Below are 22,024 nucleotides of genomic sequence, written 5' to 3'. Positions count from 1 at the left end.
GGATGAAACGTATATGAGAAAACAAAAACCTTTGTGTTGGCTTAAGCTACACCCCAAGGGCTTCCCTGGTGGCTCAGATGGTGAAGAATCTGTCTGCAATGCAGGAGACCAGGATTCAATCCCTGGGTTTGGGAAGAACCCCTGGAGAAGGGAATGGCTATTCACTCCAGTATTCTTGCCTGGAGAATTCAGCGGACAGGGGGGTATCTTGCGGGCTACAGTCCATGGGGTCACGAAGAGTTGGACACGACTGAGCCACTAACACTTTGACACTTCACACACTCCAGAAACAAACAAACTGAACATCTCAGTGGCTGAACACATTAAAGTCTATCTTTTGCTCACACCAAGTCTGCCACTGGCTTGGAAGAGAGTCAGCTCTCTTCCAAGTGGTGACTCAAAAATCCAGACTCTTTCCAGCCTCTGGCTCAGTCATCTTTGTTGGGTTTAACACCTCTGATCTCTCTCCACACCTTCACTTATTTGACTGATGAATTGGAAGGAGAACAAGGCATGTGTCACCCAGCCCTCTTGTCTTTACTTTTTCTTTAGAGCTGGCTTGCCTGCAAAGACTATGTGTTCTGGGCTGCCTGTGACTGTTGTTCTTTACTCCCATAGTCATGTCCAACTCTTGCAACCCCATAGACTGTAGACCTGCCAGGCTCCTCTGTCCATGGGACTTCCCAGGCAAGAATACTGGAGTGGGTTGCCATTTCCTTCTCCTTTCTTCTGCCTGTGACTAGAGTCTTCCTAACTCTGAGGTTCAGGATGAGAAAGCTCACTCTCCTACATCTAAAACCTGGTTACTGCATCTGTGTAAGCACAACTGAAGCTCTTTTTTTCTTTTTCAAAGATTCATGCATCATCTAAGACAGTGGTTCTCAACCCAGAGTAATTTTGCCTCCCAGAGAGACATTTGACAATGTCTAGAGAGTTGGTTCATGACATTGTACAGGAGACAGGGAGCAAGACCATTCCCAAGAAAAAGAAATGCAAAAAAGCAAAATGCCTGTCTGAGGAGGTCTTACAAATAGCTGTGAAAAGAAGAGAAGCAAAAAGCAAAGGAGAAAAGTAAAGATATATCCATTTGAATGCACAGTTCCAAAGAATAGCAAGGAGAGATAAGAAAGCCTGCCTCAGCGATCAATGCAAAGAAATAGAGGAAAACAATAGAATGGGAAAGACTAGAGATCTCTTCAAGAAGATTAGAGATACCAAGGAAACATTTCATGCAACATGGGCTCAATAAAGGACAGAAATGGTATGGACCTAACAGAAGCAAAAGATATTAAGAAGAGGTGGCAAGAATACACAGAAGAACTGTACAAAAAAGATCTTCACGACCCAGATAATCACAATGGTGTGATCACTCACCTAGAGCCAGACATCCTGGAATGTGAGGTCAAGGGGGCCTTAGAAAGCATCACTACGAACAAAGCTAGTGGAGGTGATGGAATTCCAGTTGAGCTATGTCAAATCCTGAAAGATGATGCTGTGAAAGTGCTGCACTCAATATGCCAGCAAATCTGGAAAACTCAGCAGTGGCCACAGGACTGGAAAAGGTCAGTTTTTATTCCAATCCCAAAGAAAGGCAATGCCAAAGAATGCTCAAACTACCGCACAATTGCACTCATCTCACATGCTAGTAAAGTAATGCTCAAAATTCTCCAAGCCAGGCTTCAGCAATACGTGAACCATGAACTTCCAGATGTTCAAGCTGGTTTTAGAAAAGGCAGAGGAACCAGAGATCAAATTGCCAACATCCGCTGGATCATCAAAAAAGCAAGAGAGTTCCAGAAAAACATCTATTTCTGCTTTATTGACTATGCCAAAGCCTTTAACTGTGTGGATCACAATAAACTGTGGAAAATTCTGAAAGAGATGGGAATACCAGACCACCTGACCTGCCTCTTGAGAAACCTGTATGCAGGTCAGGAAGCAACAGTTAGAACTGGACATGGAACAACAGACTGGCTCCAAATAGGAAAAAGAGTGTGTCAAGGCTGTATATTGTCACCCTGCTTATTTAACTTATATGCAGAGTACATCATGAGAAACACTGGGCTGGAAGAAACACAAGCTGGAATCAAGATTGCTGGGAGAAATATCAATAACCTGAGATATGCAGATGACACCACCCTTATGGCAGAAAGTGAAAAAGAACTAAAGATCCTCTTGATGAAAGTGAAAGAGGAGAGTGAAAACCTTGGCTTACAGCTCAATATTCAGAAAACTAAGATTATGGCATCGGGTCCTATCACTTCATGGGAAATAGATGGGGAAACAGTGTCAGACTTTATTTTTCTGGGCTCCAAAATCACTGTAGATGGTGACTGCAGCCATGAAATCAAAAGACGCTTACTCCTGGGAAGGAAAGTTATGATCAACCTAGACAGCATATTAAAAAGCAGAGACATTACTTTTTCAACAAAGGTCAGTCTAGTCAAGGCTATGGTTTTTCCAGTAGTCATGTATGGATGTGCGAGTTGGACTATAAAGAAAGCTGAGCACTGAAGAATTGATGCTTTTGAACTGTGGTGTGGGAGAAGACTCTTGAGCGTCCTTTGGACTGCAAGGAGATTCAACCAGTCCATCCTAAAGGAAATCAGTCCTGGGTATTCATTGGAAGGACTGGTACTGAGGCTGAAACTCCAATCCTTTGGCCACCTGATGCGAAGAGCTGACTCATTTGAAAAGACCCTGATGCTGGGAAAGATTGAAGGCAGAAGGAGAAGGGGACAGCAGAGGATGAGATGGTTAGATGGCATCACCAACTCAATGGACATGAGTTTTGGTAAACTCCAGGAGTTGGTGATGGACAGGGAGGCCTGGCGTGCTGCAGTTCATGGGGTCGCAAAGAGTCAGACACAACTGAGCAATTGAACTGAACTGAACTGAAGAGAGTTTTTGATTGCCTGTACTTGGGGGGCAGGGAGGAGACTGACGGCATCTAGTGAGTAGTGGCCAGAGATGCTGCTACACACAGGTTACAACCCCCACAACAAAGAATTATCTGTTCCCAAGTGCCAGTCGTGTTGATCTTGAAAGCCCTGATCCAAGGGAACAAATGACCATCTTAGATCAACAGAAGTGACTTAGTCCAAAGCAAGTCCAAACCAGAGGGAATGGATGGGGGTGACAAAGTGGCACATGTCAAGCTAGGCCCTTCGGGGCCAGATTTTGTCTCCCTGCCAACAGGCTTTTTCTAAATCCTGCCTGGCAACTGGGACTTCCATTTCAATCTGGGTCTTCCATTTCAATCTGGATTTTCTCAAATGACTCAGGGTAAATTCGGTCTCTTTAGGGTTTTCTCTGCTCCTTCCTTCCCCCGTGTGTGTGTGTTCTGAGTCGATTCAGTCATGTCAGACTCTTTGCAACCCTAAGGACTGTAGCCCGCCAGGCTCCTCTGTCCATGGGATTCTCCAGACAAGAATACTACAATGTGTTGCCATGCCCTCCTCCAGGGGATCTTCCCAACGCAAGGATCAAACCCGTATCTGATACTCTCTACCACATTGGCCAGTGGCTTCTTTACCACTAGTACCACCTGGGAAGGGACTCTAAACCTGGAGGTCTTTACTTACCATCAGGGCCTAGATCACTAGAGGGCAGCCTTCCTCGTTGTCTGCCAGTGCTAGCATCCACCGGGCTCCCCAGTTTCTGGTGGGCTGCACTGTGGCTGTTTCCTCCTCCCCATGGCAGCTGCCCCATCCCCTCATCCCAGCCATGGCACCAGCAGGCATGGCCAAACCACCCTTGGGCTTATGGATGTCGTGAGGATGTACTGAGGCTGCCACAAGCCCATTGGTCCAGGAACCCTTTTGTCCCCCCGCTCTCCTATCCTGGGATGTCAGGGCACCTCCAAGTGCTCCAGGTAGGAAGCAGGACACAAGTATCCTCTCCTCTCAGATCTCCAAACCTATTGTGTACGGAGGGGTTCGTATCCATTGTCCATTCCCCATACACCATGGGGCAGGATCAGGTGCAGGGCCCAGACCAGTGCCTCCCTCCAGGATCTTCTCCCTAGGATCTTTTTCTTTTTGAAAGCTATTTATTTATCTATTTTTGGTGGCACTGGGTCTTCATTGCTTCGTGCAGGCTTTCTCTAGTTACAGCAGGTGGGAGCTACTCTCTAGTTGCGGTGCTCAGGCTTCTCATGTGGTGGCTTCTCTTGTTGAGGAGCACAGGCTCTAGGATGTACGGGATTCAGTGGTTGCAGCAGGCAGGCTCAGTACTTGCACCCTGCAGGCTCTAGAGCCCAGGCTCAGTAGTTGTGGTACACGGGCTTAGTTGCTCCACGGCATGTGGAACCTTCCCAGACCATGGATCGAACCCATGGGCCCTGCATGGCAGGCAGTTTCTTAACCCCTGGACCACCAGGGAAGTCCTGCAGGATCTATTTCTAACAGAGTTGTCAGACCTCCCTCTCTCCTGGCTAAGTGTGGAGCCGGTGGGGTGGAGGGGAAGGACATCATAATACATATGAAGGGAACAGGGGGACGCACAGTAGACACCACTCCCTCTCCATCAAATAAAAATTTTGGCGCACTGCCTTTACTCTCCCAAAATATCATAAATGACATGCTTTCTCACACACTTAATTTTAAAAAATGACAGGATAATGCCTGGGCTGTAACAGAAGGGGAAAAAAATCAAAGGAAAACAATTTGTAACCAAATAACACATATTTCAAAGTGTTGAGTTCCCTGGTGGCTCAGATGGTAAAGCGTCCGCCTATAATGTGGGAGACCCGGGTTCAATCCCTGGGTCAGGAAGATCTCCTGGAGAAGGAAATGGCAACCCACTCCAGTACTCTTGCCTGGAAAATCCCATGGACCGAGGAGTCTGGTAGGCTACAGTCCACGGGGTCGCAAAGAGTCGGACATGACTGAGCGACTTCACTTCACTTTTTTCAGTGTTGATGCTGAGGCCCCATGACACTAGAATGACACAAGGAAGTGTCAGATGCTTGGCCCTGCTTATAACAAGTAAGTTAGGATTTAAGGAAAACAAGATCAGAACTTATTCTGTATAAGGACTACCCCCCAAAAAGAGCTGATACACTATTAAACACTAGAATTAAAAGTATTTTGATCTGTGTTTTTAAAACTATGATTATCTTTCATAGTCTGAGATTACAACAGAATTCTCACCCTTTTGAACTCCCGTCACTGCCCATTAAATGCCAGCAGCTCCCCCCAACAATGTTGTGAAATTAAAACATATCTCCTAATTGACACAACACTGTAAATCAACTATTTTGTTGTTGCTTAGTCGCTAAGTTGTAGTCCAACTCTTTTGAGACCCCAAGGACTATAGCCCACCAGGCTCCTCTGTCCATAGGATTTCCCAGGCAAGGGTACTGGAGTGAGTTGCCATTTCCTTTTTCAGGGGATCTTCCCAAACCAAAGAACCCATTGGCAGGCAGATTCTTTACCACTGAGCCACCAGGGAAGCCCCCAGATCAACTATACTTCAATGAAAAATAAAAGAAAATAAAATGTAACTCCCACATCACCAAAATCACACACACAATTTCCCTTCCCAGAACCACTGAGTTAATTGATGCTTCAAATATTAGCCCAGCAAGTGGGTAAAAGTTCTACCTGTACATATGGAAATATATATGCCAAAATATTAACCGTGGTTTTCTAAGAAAAGAGGGGAATAACAAACACTCCCATTCTTCTCTCTCTCTCTCTTTTTCTTTTTTTACCATTTCTGCATTATGTAAAATTTTGCTTACAACATGTATGACTTTGCAGTCAGAAAAAACAACCGACAGAGCTATTTTGGAAAACGATATGCCAGGACTCCCTCCAGCGTGCGTGATTATTTTGTTCCCTTTCAAGAAAGATTCAGTTCCACCGTGGGAAACCTCTAGCTCGCTTTTTAAAATGCCAAGAGAGCTCAGTGCGCCCAGGGAGCCCAGCCTTTCTGCGTGGCCTGCAGGTGGCTCCAAGTATCCGGCTCGACCCAGCCGGACTGCTTCCCTCACCTCCGTCTGCACCGCCGCCTAGTGGCCGAGGGCGATACTGCGCCCTTCGGGAAGCGATGGGGATAAGGGGCCGTTGGCACTGCCTCTGAGCCCCCTACCCTCTGTACCATGGACCATTGTTGAAACTTATGCACCACGTCTGAGAATAATGGTCTTTTAAACGTATAAAACAAAATATACGTTTAAAAGAAAACCAGTAATATTGAAGAGGTTATTAAAATATTTATAATTATGTAACACTGTAATAAAGGTGCTTTTTCATTAGCACTTTGAATAACTTACTGCAGTGGCAGATCTAACAACTAAGTGGGGAGGTGCACACACAGTATTTCACGCTATCGGTGACAAGTTGAAGTGCTAGTGTCGTGATTTTTAATTGGTGACAGTCACAGAATCCCCATGGACAGAGGAGCCTGGCGGGCTACAGTCCATGGAGTCGCAAAGAGTTGGACACGACTGAGTGACGAAGCACAGCACAGCACTGCAAACACGACTCCTGAGGAAAAGATAAATGTTACTTCAAGGTTAGTGAAAGTAAAGATGTACTATTTTCCCGCCCAGATTCACGGCCTCCCTGAATTCTACACACAGGCCCTCTGGAGTGCTCGACGGTGAGCATGGCAGAAGCGCTCCGCGGGTTTTCAGGGGTGGGGTCGGCGCGTGCTGAGGGGCAGTAGAGGGAACAGCTGAGGCGCCTCTTTGTCTCCAGGACCCGCACGGCCCCTCCCCTCCCTTCCTGGTCTCCATCTGCCTCTGGAGGAAGTGAAAGCCCGCTGCAGCCAAGAGAGGAGCTCCCAGTTGCCCAGCCGTGCGCTCCCGAGTGGCCCGGCGCTCACCATGCGGCCCCTCCTCCTGCTATGGGGCTGCCTCCTGCTCCCAGGTGAGATGGGGGCGAGGGTGGAGGGATGTGGGGCTCATCCCCAAGCTCGCCTCCTGGGTCTGCTAGAGGGACCTCCTGAATCCACATCCGCTGTGGCTATGACGCAGCCCAGCCGCCTGATCCTTACAGGCTTCGCCCCACCCTACTCCTCGTCCTCAACCCTCAGAGGGGCCATTTGCTGCTCGTGGAACCGAGAGCCAGGTCTTCCCCCAGACCTGTGGGTCCTGGACCCCTCATGGTTGAGTGGCTGTGAGTGTAGCTTTGCCTCTTTTGTCTTCATTTCCTGACTCGGTGCCAGCCAGGGAACTGAGAAGACACCCCTTATACTAAACTCAGCAAATATTTCTTGAACTTCTGCTATAGCGCTCACAACAACTCTGAGAGATGAATTATTCCATTTCATCAATTCACAAGCCTGCTTTCCTTTTTTCTTTTTAATTTTTTAACATAAAATTTAGGATGTATCTTATAAATGATGTCAGTTCCATTGACTTTTTTTTTAATGTTATATGAAATCATGGTAGCTCTTACATATGATAGCATCTTAAGTCAGTGACATAGGACATATTATCTATAGGTGAGAAAACTTAGAGAGGTCAAGCAGTTTTTCCAGGATCACACAGCTAGTAAGCAGCTGTGCTGGGATTCAAACTCCCGGCTGTCTGAATCTAGAGTTTCCCCTTCACCAGCCTTCAATACGCCAGGTTTAAGGAAAACAGTAACAGCCTTGCCCCGAGGTCCCTCGGTGGCAGAGTGGAGTACCAGCTCTTACTAGGGTTGCCCCAAGAAGGGAGTGACCGAGGAAGACCTTCTGGTCTTGACCTTGGGACTTAAATCAGGGAATTCCAACCTTCACACATGCTGTGGTTTCAGGTTACGGGTTGGTGGTGGACCCGAAGGAGATCAGTGGCTTCGAAGGTGACACTGTGTCCCTGCAATGCACCTACGGGGAGGAGCTAAAGAAGCACCAGAAATACTGGTGCCGCGAGGCCGGGATCTTCATCTCCCGCTGCACTGGGACTGTCTTCTCTGGAGAATACGGCCAGGAAGGAAGGGTGTCAGTCCACGATAACCCGCAGGAGAACAGGTTCACGGTCATCCTGAGGAACCTCACCCTGAAGGACATGGGGAAGTACTGGTGTGGGGTCAAAAAAGTGGGCTTCGATAAGTCTATCTCAGTCTCTCTGCTTGTCTTTCCAGGTAACAGACATCCTTCCTTCCCTGGGAGGGATTCAGGGTCATGGAGTTGGGGGCGGGGGAATTGCACCTCCCCACAATAGAGGACAGACTGCAACACAAAAGCGGGGTGTGACCTGCTTGTTCAATACAGTTTCTTTCTTTCTTTATTTTTTTCGCTGTGCTGGGTCTTCATTGATGTGCCCAGGCTTTCTCTAGTTGCAGTGAGCAAGGGCTACGTTTTGTTGCAGTGCACGGGCTTCTGACTACACTTCTCGTTGCAGTGGCTTCCCTTGTTGTGGAGCACAGGCCTGTGGGCCCAGTAGTTGTGGCTCAAGGGCTTAGCTGCTCCGAGGCATGTGGGATCTTTCCGGACCAGGGATCGAACCCATGTCCCCTGCACTGACAGGCAGATTCTTAACCACTGGACCACCAGGGAAGTCCTCAAAACAATTTCATTGGGACTTCCGTTTGGGGTGCCCTGTAGCTGGGGAGGTTCTGAGAAATTGGTCCTGGGGAGACTAGGGCTCAGGGGTCAAGGGTCAGAGGTCTGAGGATGCTGGGAATCAAGGATCAGGGAAGGTGCTGAGGCACTGCTTTTGGACTTGTACCTTCTCTTGGTCTCCTCCTGACAGTTGCCACAGCCAAGCTGGGGAAGACAGAGGCTGAGGCCTCTCTGTTCACAGGGACCTCCCTGTCCAAGCACACAGCAGCCTCTCCGTATGCAGGGACCTCTCTTCACCCAGCCACTTCTCCATTTGCAAGGATCTCTCCTCACCCAGCAACCTCTCCGTACGCAGGGACCTCTCCTCACCCAGCAACCTCTCCGTATGCAGGGACCTCTCTCCACCCAGCAGCTTCTCCATTTGCAAGGATCTCTCCTCACCCAGCAACCTCTCCGTATGCAGGGACCTCTCTTCACCCAGCAACCTCTCCGTATGCAAGGACCTCTCCTCACCCAGCAACCTCTCCTCCTGCAGGGATCTCCCACCCAGTCACACAATTGGACTTCACCTCAACAGAGGACACCAGTTTCGTCCCCAGCAGCAGCTCCAAGCCCAGGTGAGCCCCAAGTGACCAAAGCCAGCTTTCAGGTCAGCACTAAACTATGAGATGCCTCTGAGCCAATAAGAACCCAGTACTCCTTCCTCTGGGTCACAGCTGCTCACAAAGGGCAGATTCTGCACCATCCCACCCCCTACCCAGCACTACAGGGGCCAGCAACCCTGTTGCTTTGGACATGCAGGCCCCCATGGCCCCCAGTCCCCACCTCACTCCCTGCCCAGTTTTAGGGAAAGCCACCCTAGTCCAGCAGCTTTTGCCTGAACACTTTGCACTGGGCCGTGTGCCAAGCATGAAAACGTGGAACCAAAGAATAAGATTTTTTCTTACCCAACTGGAGTCCCAGCTGGAAGGACTGGCTCTTGGGGGTTTATATACAAACTACGCTTCTCAGGTGGCGCTAATGGTAAAGAACTTGCCTGCCAATGCAGGAGACACAAGAGATGTGGGTTCGATCCCTGGGTCGGGAAGTTCCCCTGGAGGAGGGCATGGCAACCCACTCCAGTATTCTTGCCTGGAGAATCCCATGGACAGAGGATCCTCGCAGGCTACAGTCCATGGGGTCACAAAGAGTTAGACACAACTGAGTGACTGATCATGAACACATACTCCATTACTGGTAGCCAGGCAACTGCTCACGAGTTCCGACCCTGCTGAGAGTGTCTCCTGGGGTTGGCGATGGGGTCTGAGGCCCCTTCCATTGGGACTAACAGGATGTTGTGGTCCCTGGTGCTCTCTGATCTCCTTGGGAGAGATGAGGGATGTGACCAGGACGCAAAATAAGAATGCCCAGTGTGTCACTGACATCTGCTGACAGCCACCAGCTTCCTTCCATCTCACCCACAGGGTGTCCATCCCACTGATCCGGATCTTGGCTCCAGTCCTGGTGCTGCTAGCCCTTCTGCTGGCCACAGGCCTGGCCGCCCTCGGCAGCTGCATGTTTCAATGGAGAGAAAAAGGTGAGCCATGAAGACGGGAGGGGTGAAGGGCTCTCAGCCAGGGGTCTCCCTGAGACCCACAATCCCCCCACGACCCCAGAGAGGCCTTGTGGGGCTCAGTGAGTGCATCTCAGACATGGGTGTCAGAAGCCCTGCTCCTCTTTTCTGAGGGACCCGCGGGGCAGTCCACAAGCAATTCAAATGGGGGAGCAAGAGTTTGGGGGGCTCTCATCTTGCTCTGATCTGTCCAGTCAAGCTCATCAGCCACGTCGCTCCCTGTTGATCCTATGAACCCATCCATGTCCAGTCTCTGTAGGTTCTGTCATTGTGTGAGGACTGACTACAGGGTGGAGTGCTGGCCGGAGCACTTGTACAGGATGTACCTTGAGGCTCTACACCTGCCGCTGGGTCTCTAGAGATGCTCATTCCCTTTCAAGGCTTGGCTTCAAATTCCCAGCTCTGCCATTTTTTAGCTCTGTGGCCTTGGGCAAGTCACCTAACTTCCTTGAGCCTCAGCTTCCCCAGATATATGGCCTACAGAAATAGAATACAAGCCACATGTGTGGTTTAAAATTCCCTGACTGAGTAGCATGGAAACATATACACTACCATATGTAAAATAGAGAGCCAGTGGGAATTTGCTGTATGACTCAGGGAATTCAAACCGGGGCTCTGTGACAACCTAGAGGAGTGGGATGGGGTGGGAGGTGGGAGCAAGATTCAAGAGAGAGGGGACATATGTATACCTGATTCATGTTGATGTATGGCAGAAACCAACACAATATTGTATTGCAATTATCCTACAATTAGAAATAAATAAATTTTGTAAAGATTTCCCTAATAGTCACACACAATAAAGAAGAAACTAGTGAAGTTAATTCTAATAATAAACTTTATTTAACATGATATATCCAAAACTTTATCATCTCAACATGGAATCAATATAAAATACTAATTATATATATTATACATTCAGTTTTTCATATAGAGTCTTTGAAACCCAGTATAATTCAAAGTAGTCACATTTCCAGTGCTCAGGGGCCATGTGTAGCTCCTGAGGTGGATGGCACAGATAAAGAGGGTTTAACTAAAATAACAGTACTGGGAGATGTCTTGTGCCAGGCACTGCGGTGTGGCTTATGTTGTTTTTATCTCCTTTAATCTCAATACTGTGGAGTTCGGAACTACTTATTATAAAACCTGGGCTTCCCTGGTGGCTCAGCGGTAAAGAATCCTCCTGCAATGCAGGAGCTACAGAAGACAGGAGTTTGATCCCTGGGTCGAGAATATCCCCTGGAGGAGGGCTTGGCAACCCACTCCAGTATTCTTACCTGGAGAATCCTATGGACAGAGGAGCCTGGTAGGCTACCATCCATAGGGTTGCAAAGAGTCAAGATATGACTGAAGCAACTTAGCATGCACACATGCATTACAGTAACTACAAATACCCCCATTTTACAGGGCAAGAAACTGAGGCACAGAGTGGTTAAGCAGTTTGCCCTTGGTACAGCTGGGAAGCAGTACAGCCAGGAAGCCAAATTTGCAAACTGGCAATGTTATGCCAGTGCAAGTGGCCATGGCGGGAAACGATGGGCCTGCCACCCACCTCCTCCCTGTGTGGCCCCCAGGAAGAAATGTCAGCTCTGCCCATGTCCCAAGACCCCCTTAGAGCAGTCAGGAGGAGCCCACAGGGTGAAAACATTCCAATCACAACCTCAGAGCCTTGTAGCCCCTTGCCTCTCAAATTGCAGTCCCCAGCTGGCAGCAGCGACATCCCATGATAGCCTGTTAGAAATTCAGACTCTAGGGCCCCAACCTCAACATACTGAATTAGAATCTGCATTTTAATAAAATTTCCTATACACATATTGAGGTTTAAGAAACAATGACCTGAGCACACAGAATCACTTCCCTAGCCAGTTTCTGGCCCACACACAGGGATTTCCATGTAACGATCTCAAAATTCAGGGTCACTTCCAAGGGGTTGGGCTTCTCTGCTGAATCTTCCTGCCTGGGAAGCCCCGGGTGCAAGAGGCCGTCCATCCCTGTGGGAGCAGCCACAGGCTAGTCCCAGCTTCAAGGTGCTCCTTCTGGTCTCTTCCAGCTCGACTGGCCTCGGAGACACAGAAAAAGGACAAGGTCCATCTCTCCCACTTGGTAAGGAAGGAAGCAGGCCAAAGCTCAGATGCCCCTGAGGCCGGAAGTCAAGACTCACCCTGACTTCCCATCAGGTGCCAGCAGGTCTCTGCTTCTTGCCTAGGGCCCGGTTCTCATCCCTCTCCTTGTAGCACCAGAAAACATTGGAGCTGGATCCACAGCGGGTCTTTGAGACCATCTAACCCAGCCTTTCTCTAAGTTTGGTACAAACACCCTTTCAAAACACCTGGGGGTGGGGTTGGGGGTGGGGGTCTATTAGAAACGTTCTCTTCTACTCCAGTCCCAACCAAACCCTCTAGGGGTGGGGGCCAGGAACCTGAATTTTAAACACAGCCCTGGGGGATTCCAACAGCACACTGGAATATGACTACCAATAGATGCTAGTCTGCTTTTGCAGAAGAGAGCACTGAGGCCCAGAGAGGGAAACCGTCTTGCCCAGGGTCACACAGCAGGTGGTGGGTGGCTCCAGAGCTCTCGACCCCCATTTCTTCTCTTTCCAGAGCACCCTTCTCTGAGCTTTCCTTGGTTCTGAGACCAAGGCAGTGTGCTACCCTGACGTTCAGACTGAGGGGCCGGGGGCAGGAAGAATGGGGGGGTCCCTGTGCCCATTTTCCTGGAGAGAGGCTACCTGCTGCCAGGCCCCTCCCTTTTCCCTGCAAGGAGAGACCCCCACTTTCCACACCAGCACCCTCAGAGAGAGTCACCCCTTAGAAGATAGCAGCCCCACCTGCCTCCCTCACCCCATCCTACCTGATCTCTCCTTCCTCAGCTGTTTACTGAGATGCCTCCACTCTGATTCCCTTAAACACTAGAGCAGGAAAGGGGGACTGCCATTGCCTTCTTTCCTGGCGCCAGCAAGGACAAAAGACTCAGACCGGATCCCCCCAGGGAGGGCCTGCGGTGGGACGGAGGTACTGGGCCGTCCTTCGCTTAGGAAGCAGCTGTTGTTGTCTCAGGAAGCTCAACAAGACCAACGGGGTGGACGGGAGTGAGGGAGAGATCATGGAGACAAATGCAGGGGCTGACATGGCCACCGCCAGGACTCTCCTCCTGGCTCTACATCCCGGGGCTCGCCCCCACCCCCTGCCAACTCGGAAAGAGAGGCTGGGCTGGAAGGAGAATCTCCATGCTGCCTCACTACTTGTTTTTCTAGAAGCTTCCCAGGTGGCACTAGTGGTAAAGAATCTGCCTGCCAATATAGGAGATATAAGAGATGTGAGTTCAATCCCTGGGTCAGGAAGATCCCCTGGAGGAGGACATGGCAACCCACTCCAGTATTCTTGCCTGGAGAATTCCATGGACAGAGGAGACTGACAGGCTACAGTCCATAGGGTTGCATAGAGTTGGACACGACTGAAGTGACTTAGCACATACAGAAATAGAGACATATAGATCTCGTATAATACAATCCAGAAAATGCCCCTATGCTTGCTGGAACAGCCCAGGGTCCACCACGTGGGCAGAGGGACCATTGAGAGATGCAGATGCATCTCTGCATCTGGGGCAGAGGGCAGTGGTCCTGGCATAGCCTACATATGTGATTTGGTCTCTGCCCCCCTGAAGTTCTTTTCTCAAATTCGGTCACTCCTGAGTAGGTGACATTTCTGCAGCCGTTGATGGTCAGTGGTCAGCAGTGGCTGGGTTTTGACCAAATCCCAAAGCTGTCAGTATGGGATTCATGGGAAATGGAAGTGACCTCGGGAGCTCTCTGGTCCAGCCCAGCTCTACCAAGTCCTCCCCACAGGCAGGGCTGGGCGGACAAGGACCATGAGTGACAGCATTTGTGACATCTCTCCCCCTCCCCCATGCCTTCAGGCCCTCATTCCTCCTAGTCACATCTCACCTGAGAAACTCTGTTCTGACTCTTACCTTGTCCCCATCAGCCTGCAGGTGTCACTAGAGGTGACTCACACGTCCACCTCTACCCCCAACCCCCACAGCTAGGGTATTGCTCAAAGCCGGGGCCCAGTTAGTAGACAAGAGACACTCTCACTAAGAGAAGTGTGCAGGAGGCCCTGCCAGGATGGCAGCATAGCGTAGGAAAGAGCTTGGATCTAAGGTCAAATAGTCACAAGTCCAAGGCCCAGCTCAGCCACTCACCTGTTGTGTGACAAGTGACATCTGTCAGTCTGGCGAGTGACATCACCTCTCAGAGCCTCGGTTTTCCCATCTCTCAGGACTGTGGTTAGAACAAGTAAGATGAGCCATCTCGTAGTTATCCAGGAAGTGGGAGCTTCTTTCCTTGGCTTCAATGCCCATCAGGCCGTGGGATCTGCTGGCTGGTTCAACTCAGGGCAGCTGTACCCTTAGGAGAAGTGGCTGGGGGCCTCGGCCAGCTCCAGCCTCTGCTCTGCCCAGCTGCTGGGCAAGAGAGTGAGAGGTAGAGGGGACAGCATTCAGACCGGAGGACCCATAGGAGCAGCTGAGTGTCAGGAGATGGGCTGCCCCACTCATTCTAGACTACCCGTCTCTCTTCCCTGGGCCTCGGTTTTCTCATCTGATCAAGGAGGGGTTGCTTGGATGGACGATCCCTAAAGAATCCTTCCTGTGCTGTTTGTTATTCAGTGAGTCTTTGAAGTGTCCAACTTTGCTGTCTCTGGCCTATGACAAAGAGCCTGCAGCCTGCACAGTCTTCCTGCTTCAAGGAGAGAAATAACAATCATGGAAACAATTAATCACTCCAGGAGTTCCCAATTGTTGAGTGTGATAAAACATTATCAGAAATCTTTATTATTTTCCTAAGGGAAATATTTCTCTCCCCATTTTACAGCTTGGGAAACTGGAGAAGTGCCTCACCCAAGGTCACACTGAGACGTAGTAAATTAGCCGTAAGGACTCTGACTCCACAGCCCACCCCGCTGCCTGTCCCTCCTGCTGCTCCGGCTTGCAGCCCATCCCTGTGGCCAAGAACAGGCTGTTCTGCTCTGTTTCAGGCGCTGGGGAACAGCTGGGTCCCAGAGTCCGCTGAGATCAAGCTTGCGGAGCCCACTGGGCCTCCCGCCAGCCCTGAGCCCTCCGCCAGCCCCAACACAGAGATCCGGTGCCTGAGCCAGGTGTGGACAGAGGGCTCCAGGGGCCCTGAGCCGCCTAGCCTGACTCCACTCTGACAATGCAGGGGAGTGGGGGAGGGCCCTGCTCTCAGCATCCACCCACCGCCCCCACCATAACCAGAGTCTAGGCCGTTTCACCCGGGAAGCCAGGGCTCCTGACCTCACATCCTCTTTTTGTTCTGACCCAGAAAAATTCTTGAGTAGCATGGTAGGAGCGACAGCTTAAAGAGTTCTGGGCTGGCAGGATTCCCACGTCTGTAGTCAGAACCCGGCCTGAGGCCATAAGGGTGCTCCCCCAGGGATAGGGGAGATGGGGGTGTGTGAATCAAAGCCTGGGGGGTCCTGGGGAGAAGGAGTGGTTAGTCCTATGTCTCAAATGGACAGAGGCCCAGAGCTTGTGGGAAAGGCCAGAGTGGACCCAGTAGCTTCCTGGAGATCCCTGAGCTGGGCTCTGATTTTCACCCCCCACTGTTGTCTTTACAGACTTCAGAGGATGACGAAGCCTCTCGGCAGGACCCTGAGGGATACATGACCCCAGCCTCTACCCTCCCCATGTCTGGGGACGAGCCGGGCTTTTCAAAGTTCAGCTCAGTCTAGCCACTGAACGCCCTCCTTGAATCTCTTGAAGGGCTGGACTTGTACTAACTTGGACAAGCTTTCTGCTATGACTTCAGAATCCTGCTGCCAGAGTCCAGGTCTCTCCCCCAACCTCCCCAAGCTTTCCTCCTGCCCATCTCAGCTGACCCGTCAGCCCCAGAGCCTGATACGGTGGCCTCACAGTTCCAACTGGAGACTGGGACCTCCCCAGGATGGTCACATCCCTGGGCAAAGCACACAGTTGCTAGACCTTCGAGGGGTCAGGCAGAGCTCAGAGGGTCTGGTCGAAGTTTGTATCTGCAACGGGGGTCCCCTGGGCCTGGGTGCCCAGTCACAGGCCTTTCCTAACTCCCCCTCCAGACTCCACCTTCTCCTCCCTTCCTTCCATCCTCAGACTCAGGGCTAAGTTCTCCCACGTGAGCTGGTGAGGAAGAGGGAGCCTGCAGGGTTAGCCTGGATTCTGATTTCTCAAAGCCAATTGTGAACCACCTGCATCCTAGTCCTTCAGGAAGATGGTTAAAAAGATGATTCTGGGGCCCCATCAAGAGCTGCCCAAACCAGGATTTCGCTGGTGGTCCAGGAATTAGGACTCCATGCTTCCACTGCAAGGGGCACTGGCATGGTACAACCAAAAAAAAGAAGAAAATAAACTACCAAAACCATCTCTAGGCTGGGCCTGGGACTCTGCATTTCTTACAAGTGCACCGGTGATTCTAACACTGGTGTTTGTGTACCACTGGGCTGGTTAAACTCTCAGGTCCCTCCAGCTCAGAGATTCGACATTTGGTGTGTGGAATCTCCCCCTTCCCCCATAGGGCCTGCTCTGCCCACCACACCATGGCCCAGCTGGGGGCTTTCCTGGACCTGCCTGAGTCCAGGCTCAGGTTAAGTGCACATTGAAAGGGGCAAGCCCAAGACTGGCCAGGAGTGGCTGTCTATCCGATCTTGAGGTAGGAGAAAGATGGGCTCCAGGCTGGTCATTTACAACTGGCCTCCTCCTATTTAGATTTCTTGGGGATGAGAAAAAGATGGGCTTCAGGCCAGACACTTTCAACTAGCCTCCTGTTTGCATTTCTTGAGACAGGAGAGAGGTGGTCTCCAGGTCAGGCATTTATAGACAGACTCCTGTTGGCTCTCCGAAATGAAAGTAACAACAGAAACAGGGTAAATAGCCAGGATTTGTCTCATGTAGACACTTTAAGATAGCAGTCTTGACAAGAACAGAGAGGGACTTGTTGGAACAAAAGATCAAAAGATCCCATATTCCCCCTCCTTTAACCTCAGATACACAGATGACACAACCTTTATGACAGAAAGCAAAGAACTAAAGAGCCCTTGATGAAAGTGAAAGAGGAGAGTGAAAAAGTTGGCTTAAAATTCAACATTCAGAAAACTAAGATCATGGCATCCAGTCCCATCACTTCATGGAAAATAGATGGAGAAACAATGGAAACAGTGACAGACTTTATTTTGGGGGGCTCCAAAATCACTGCAGATGGTAACTGCAGCCATGAAGTTAAAAGATGCTTGCTCCTTGGAAGAAAAGCTATGACCAAACTAGACAGCATATTAAAAAGCAGAGACATTACTTTGCCAACGAAAGTCTGTCTAGTCAAAGCTATCATTTTTCCAGTAGTTGTATGTATGTGAGAGTTGGACTATAAAGAAAGCTGAGCGCCGAAGAATTGATGCTTTTGAACTGTGGTGTTGGAGAAGACTCTTGAGCGTCTCTTGGACTGCAAGGAAATCCAACCAGTCCATCCTAAAGGAAATCAGTCCTGGATATTCATTGGAAGGACTGATGCTGAAGCTGAAACTCCAATACTTTGGCCACCTGATGCAAAGAACTAACTCATTGGAGAAGACCCTGATGCTGAGCAAGATTAGAAGGAGAAAGGGACAGACAGAAGATGAGATGGTTGGATGGCATCACCGACTTGATGGACATGAGTTTGAGCAAGCTCTGGGAGTTGGTGATGGACAGGGAAGCCTGGCGTGCTGCAGTCCATGGGGTCACGAAGAGTCGGACACGTCTGAGTGACTCAACTGAATCTGAATCTGAATGGGGCAAGGGAGACAAAAGGAAGGGAGGCCAGCCCATAGGCCTCTGGGCTGGAATCCATCTTGGCTGAGGGATGCGTGCTCACCTAGGGGAGGGTCCTGAGACAAATTAGCCAGGGGGACAAAACAAGACAGTTGGCCAGAGGGAAGACAAAGACCTGGATAACTGCTTCTTTATAAAGGATTTAAACTTCCCAAAGGCAGGACTCTCAAGACTCTCGGAGTTCGCCCATGCTTCTTTCTGCATGTACTCTGCTTTTCTAATAAACGTTTACTTTTCTCTTTACCTTCTGCCTCCTCTTCAGATTTCTTTCTTGTCAAGGCAGGCAAGGACTGGGGATTTAGGCCCAGTGGTCTAGCAGTTAGGACTCCTGGTCAGGAAACTAAGCCAGCTGCTGCTGGCTGCTGCTTACTGCAAGCTACTGTTCACTGTTGCATGAGTCCAGAATCAGTCTTCCTACTCAGCACGCATTCCAGGCTTTGGAAGGAAGATGGAAAAAATCTCGACTCCTTCCTTGTCAAGAAAGGATTGATTGCCTGTGGGTTCTGGCAGCTATGAGGAGGCTAGGATGACACTGAGAGCGCAGGTGGAGGTGGATATCTAACGGGGAGGAGGGGGACCTTCCTGGTGGTCCAGTGACTAAAGGTCTGTGCTCCCAATGCTGGGGGCCTGGGTTTGATCCCCAGTCAGGGAACTAGATCCCAAATGTCCCAACTAAGATCCAGCGAAGCCTAATTAATTAATTAAAATATTTAAAATAAGTAAATAAAGGGGAAGGAGGGGACGGGACAGGACAGGACCCTAAAGGGAACCTGAAAGTGACCCTGAATTTGGTCCCCTGGATTGAGGGGAGGGGAGGTAAAGTAACAGAACTACCACTTTTTTTCCTTTTTCTATTCTTTGAAAAATGAACCAGGAGCTGCTCAGTATACAAAACCTAGAATTATGGGGGGGTAAAAAGGAAAAAACATATCACTCATTGTCTCACTGCTACCCAGAGACCATCGTTACTGCATTTTGTTCTTTCTTTCCAGTCTTTTTTCTCCACATCACTTGCTGATGGACGTGTTTTTACAAATTATTTTGTTATACAATTTTATATCCTGTTTTTCACACTTAATTATTATATCATTAAGCATTCATGTTTTGCATAAGGTTTTTATAAACATTTTATAAATTAAAGTTTATCGGCTGCATGATATTTCGTGTCAATTTATTTCAATTCTCTCTCACTAGACACTTGTTTCTATTTTTGCTATTATAGATAACAGCGTGGTGAACCTTTGCACACTTCTGTGTTTGCATTTGGAGATTTCTTTCAGAAGGATTTGCATATGTGGACGTGCCACGTCAGAGGGCATAAGTATTTTTGAAATTACTGGTACTCACTGCTGAACAGCTCTCAGAAATGGTAGAACCAATTTCAATCTCACCAGGGCCTGTCAGTCAGCGTTTCTCAAAGTCCTCAACAGCCTCCACCCCTGCTCTTGTGACTGTGGGAGGAGAAACCACTTATAATGCCCCAGAGGTGAGGGCCTAGAGGGCTGGGCAAGGTGGAGCTGATCTTATGATGCTAAGGAAACTCACCAGAAAGTGGCAACCAGTGCAGGGTGGGGGTGGGGGAGTGTCACATGCGGAGCACTTCTTACCTTTTCCAAGTGGAAAAGAAGCCCTAGGTCTGAGCTTTTGGGACTCTGTCCAGGATCCTGGCACAGTGTGTGCCCAAATATTGGGGGGGATAGGAAGCAGTAAGTTACAGATGGTCTCAGAGAGACCTCAAAAGTTCCTCCAAAGCAGGCTCCCCTCATGAAAAATCCCTCAGCTAGAGGCTGGTGAGAACGGGGGCTTCTCAGGAGGGAAAGAACCTTCCTATCCTCTCAACCTGTCACCTACAGCAGCCAGAGCTTTGGAGAGGACTCAGAGTAGTCAGCCAAGTCATCCCAGGCCCACCCTTGCCCATTTGCAGACAATGTGCCCACTAAAGAGATTTTATGTCTTTAAAGAATTTATTTATTTATTTGGCTGCATCTTACTTGTGGAATGCAAACTCTTATTTGAGGCATGTGGGATCTAGTTCCCTGACCAAGAATCAAACCTCGGCTTCCTGCATTAGGAGCTCAGAGTCTTAGCCACTGGACTGCCAGGGAAGTCCCAGACTTTATGTTATGTGTGTGTAAAACTCTCTCCAAGGAAGCCTAGGATTGACATCCTCAAGATTCAAAGTTTCTACGGATTTATCAGAAACTTGAGCATTCTTCACAGACCCTGCCACACTGTCCTAGCTCCCAGCACTGTCACAGTGCCAGCCTGGGCAGGGCAGGAAGTCCAACCCCTCACTAGCTGTCACTCTGCAGTCCCTCATCTTGATATACCTTGGTTTTATATTCGCATACCCAAATCTTCAGCTCTGTGAGCTACAAGAGGCTCTTGAATAAAAGAATTGTAACAAACCACTGCTTTCCAGCCTGGGAACCTGCTGAGAGATAAAAACTATGGGAACATCAACATGGCTCATGTTCTGTTTTGCCAAAGTGGGACATTAATTATAATAATAAATTATCTTAATCTTCTCATCTGTGTCTTTCATAGAAATATTTTAACACCAAAAGGAGTATTGATGGTGAAAATAAATGATTTAAGATTTAGGTCCTTCCCTAACTTACCCTTCTACAAAGATTTGGATGCTGATTCTAATCCACTGAAGCCTATTGAAGAGAGATTTTCAATAATCTTTCTGTTACAAAAGGGGAAGGTGGGGAGAGATAAATTAGGAATTTGAGATTAATAGATACACACTACTATATAGAAAAAAGATAACAAGGATTCACAGTATAGCACAGGGAACTATGCAGTGTTCAATATCTTGTAATAATCTAGAATGGAAAAGAATCTGAAAAGAATATATATAATACATATGCTTTTCATAGAGGCCCTTTATTGGGTTGAGAAAATTCCCTTCTAGTCCTAGCTTACTGAGGTTTTTTTTTTAATCGGAAATTGTTGTTAAGCAGGGAATCCAAAGCCAGTGAGTGCTCTGTGACAACCTAGAGGGGTGGGTTGGGGGAGGGAAGTTTAAGAGGGACGGGACATGGGTATGCCTGTGGCTAATTCATGTTGATGTATAACAGAAACCATCAGAATATTGTAAAGTAATTATCTTTCAATTAAAAATTAAATGTTTTTTAAAAATTGATGTTGACTTTATCAATGATTTTTCCACAACTATTGAGATGACCATATGTTTTTTTCTTTCTTCTCTTTTAGTCTATAAATATAACTCCATTCTTTGATTTTATAACATTAAACGAACCTGACTTTAACTTGACTTGTTCAATACTGATATGTAATTTTCTTTTCTTGGTAAGATCTCTACCTGGTTTTGGTATCAGGGTGCACTGAGAAGTGGTCCCTCATCTTCAATTTTCTGGAAGAGTTTATGTAGAATTGGTAAATTTTTTATGTGTTTGGTAGAATTCATCAGTGAAGACATCTGGGCCTAGAATTTTCTTTGTGGAAAGGTACAAACTAGACATTATTGCTCATTGCTACTTTACATAACATTAACTTGGATTCTTACGTATCAGCTTTTCTTTTTAAAACATGTAAGTGGTAAAGTCTGTCAGTTTTTATCTGAAAAACTCTACTTTATCAAAATTCTTGAAAGGATTTTGCTGGGCATACAATCCTAGGTTTACAGCCATTTTCTCTCGGCATTCTGGAAATACTATTGTTTTGTTTTCCAACTGTAAGTGTTGCTGCTGTCAGACTGAGTAATGTGCTGTTTTTTTCTCAGACTGCTTTTCTACTTCTTTTGGTGTCCTGCAGTTTTACTCCTGGCTGCAAACTTCAAATTGTAAAAATATGTATATTTACTTATTTATTTGGCTGAGCTGGGTCTTAGTTGCAGCACCTGGGATCTTTCTTGTGGCATGTGGGATCTATTTCCCTGACCAGGGATCGAACCCAGGCCCCTTGCATTGGGAGCTCAGAGCCTTAGCCAGGGACCACCAGGGAAGTCCCCAAATTTTTCTTGTTTGGTACAAATCCTTATATCTGTGGGTTCATACATTTCATCTGTTCTGGAAAAATATTTATCTTCAAATA

The 22,024-nt window shown here is 48.5% G+C and overlaps 1 protein-coding gene across 11 annotated transcripts; it reads left to right on the top strand.

The window, feature by feature from the left end:
* Positions 1–6,775: 6,775 nt before the first annotated feature.
* CD300LG (CD300 molecule like family member g) lies at positions 6,776–19,119 on the top strand. 11 transcript variants are annotated; one of them, XM_081575803.1, is made up of 7 exons: positions 6,776–6,878; positions 7,752–8,078; positions 9,035–9,116; positions 9,963–10,075; positions 12,159–12,211; positions 15,145–15,264; positions 15,745–19,119. In XM_081575803.1, exons 1-7 carry the CDS (start codon positions 6,836–6,838, stop codon positions 15,856–15,858), a joined length of 852 nt encoding a protein of 283 aa, XP_081431929.1. In that variant the 5' UTR covers positions 6,776–6,835; the 3' UTR covers positions 15,859–19,119. The 11 variants fall into 11 exon arrangements, with proteins under 11 accessions (XP_081431929.1, XP_081431925.1, XP_081431924.1 ...); XM_081575799.1 differs by having other exon boundaries at positions 8,963–9,116; XM_081575798.1 differs by having other exon boundaries at positions 8,891–9,116.
* Positions 19,120–22,024: the final 2,905 nt, after the last annotated feature.

The sequence above is a fragment of the Giraffa tippelskirchi genome, chromosome 3 (assembly GCF_054371585.1).
Source record: "Giraffa tippelskirchi isolate mGirTip1 chromosome 3, T2T-mGirTip1v1.2.pri, whole genome shotgun sequence".
Lineage (NCBI taxonomy): Eukaryota > Metazoa > Chordata > Mammalia > Artiodactyla > Giraffidae > Giraffa > Giraffa tippelskirchi.
Note: the sequence above shows the minus strand (reverse complement) of the source record. Positions and strands in the feature narration are given on the sequence as shown.

Excerpts from the sequence above, each read along its gene's own strand:
- CD300LG (XM_081575794.1), top strand. The coding sequence starts at position 6,836 with ATGCGGCCCCTCCTCCTGCTATGGGGCTGCCTCCTGCTCCCAG. Across the intron at positions 6,879-7,751 it reads GGGCTGCCTCCTGCTCCCAG|GTTACGGGTTGGTGGTGGAC; the intron begins GTGAGATGGGGG and ends CTGTGGTTTCAG. Across the intron at positions 12,212-15,144 it reads AGGTCCATCTCTCCCACTTG|GCGCTGGGGAACAGCTGGGT; the intron begins GTAAGGAAGGAA and ends GCTCTGTTTCAG.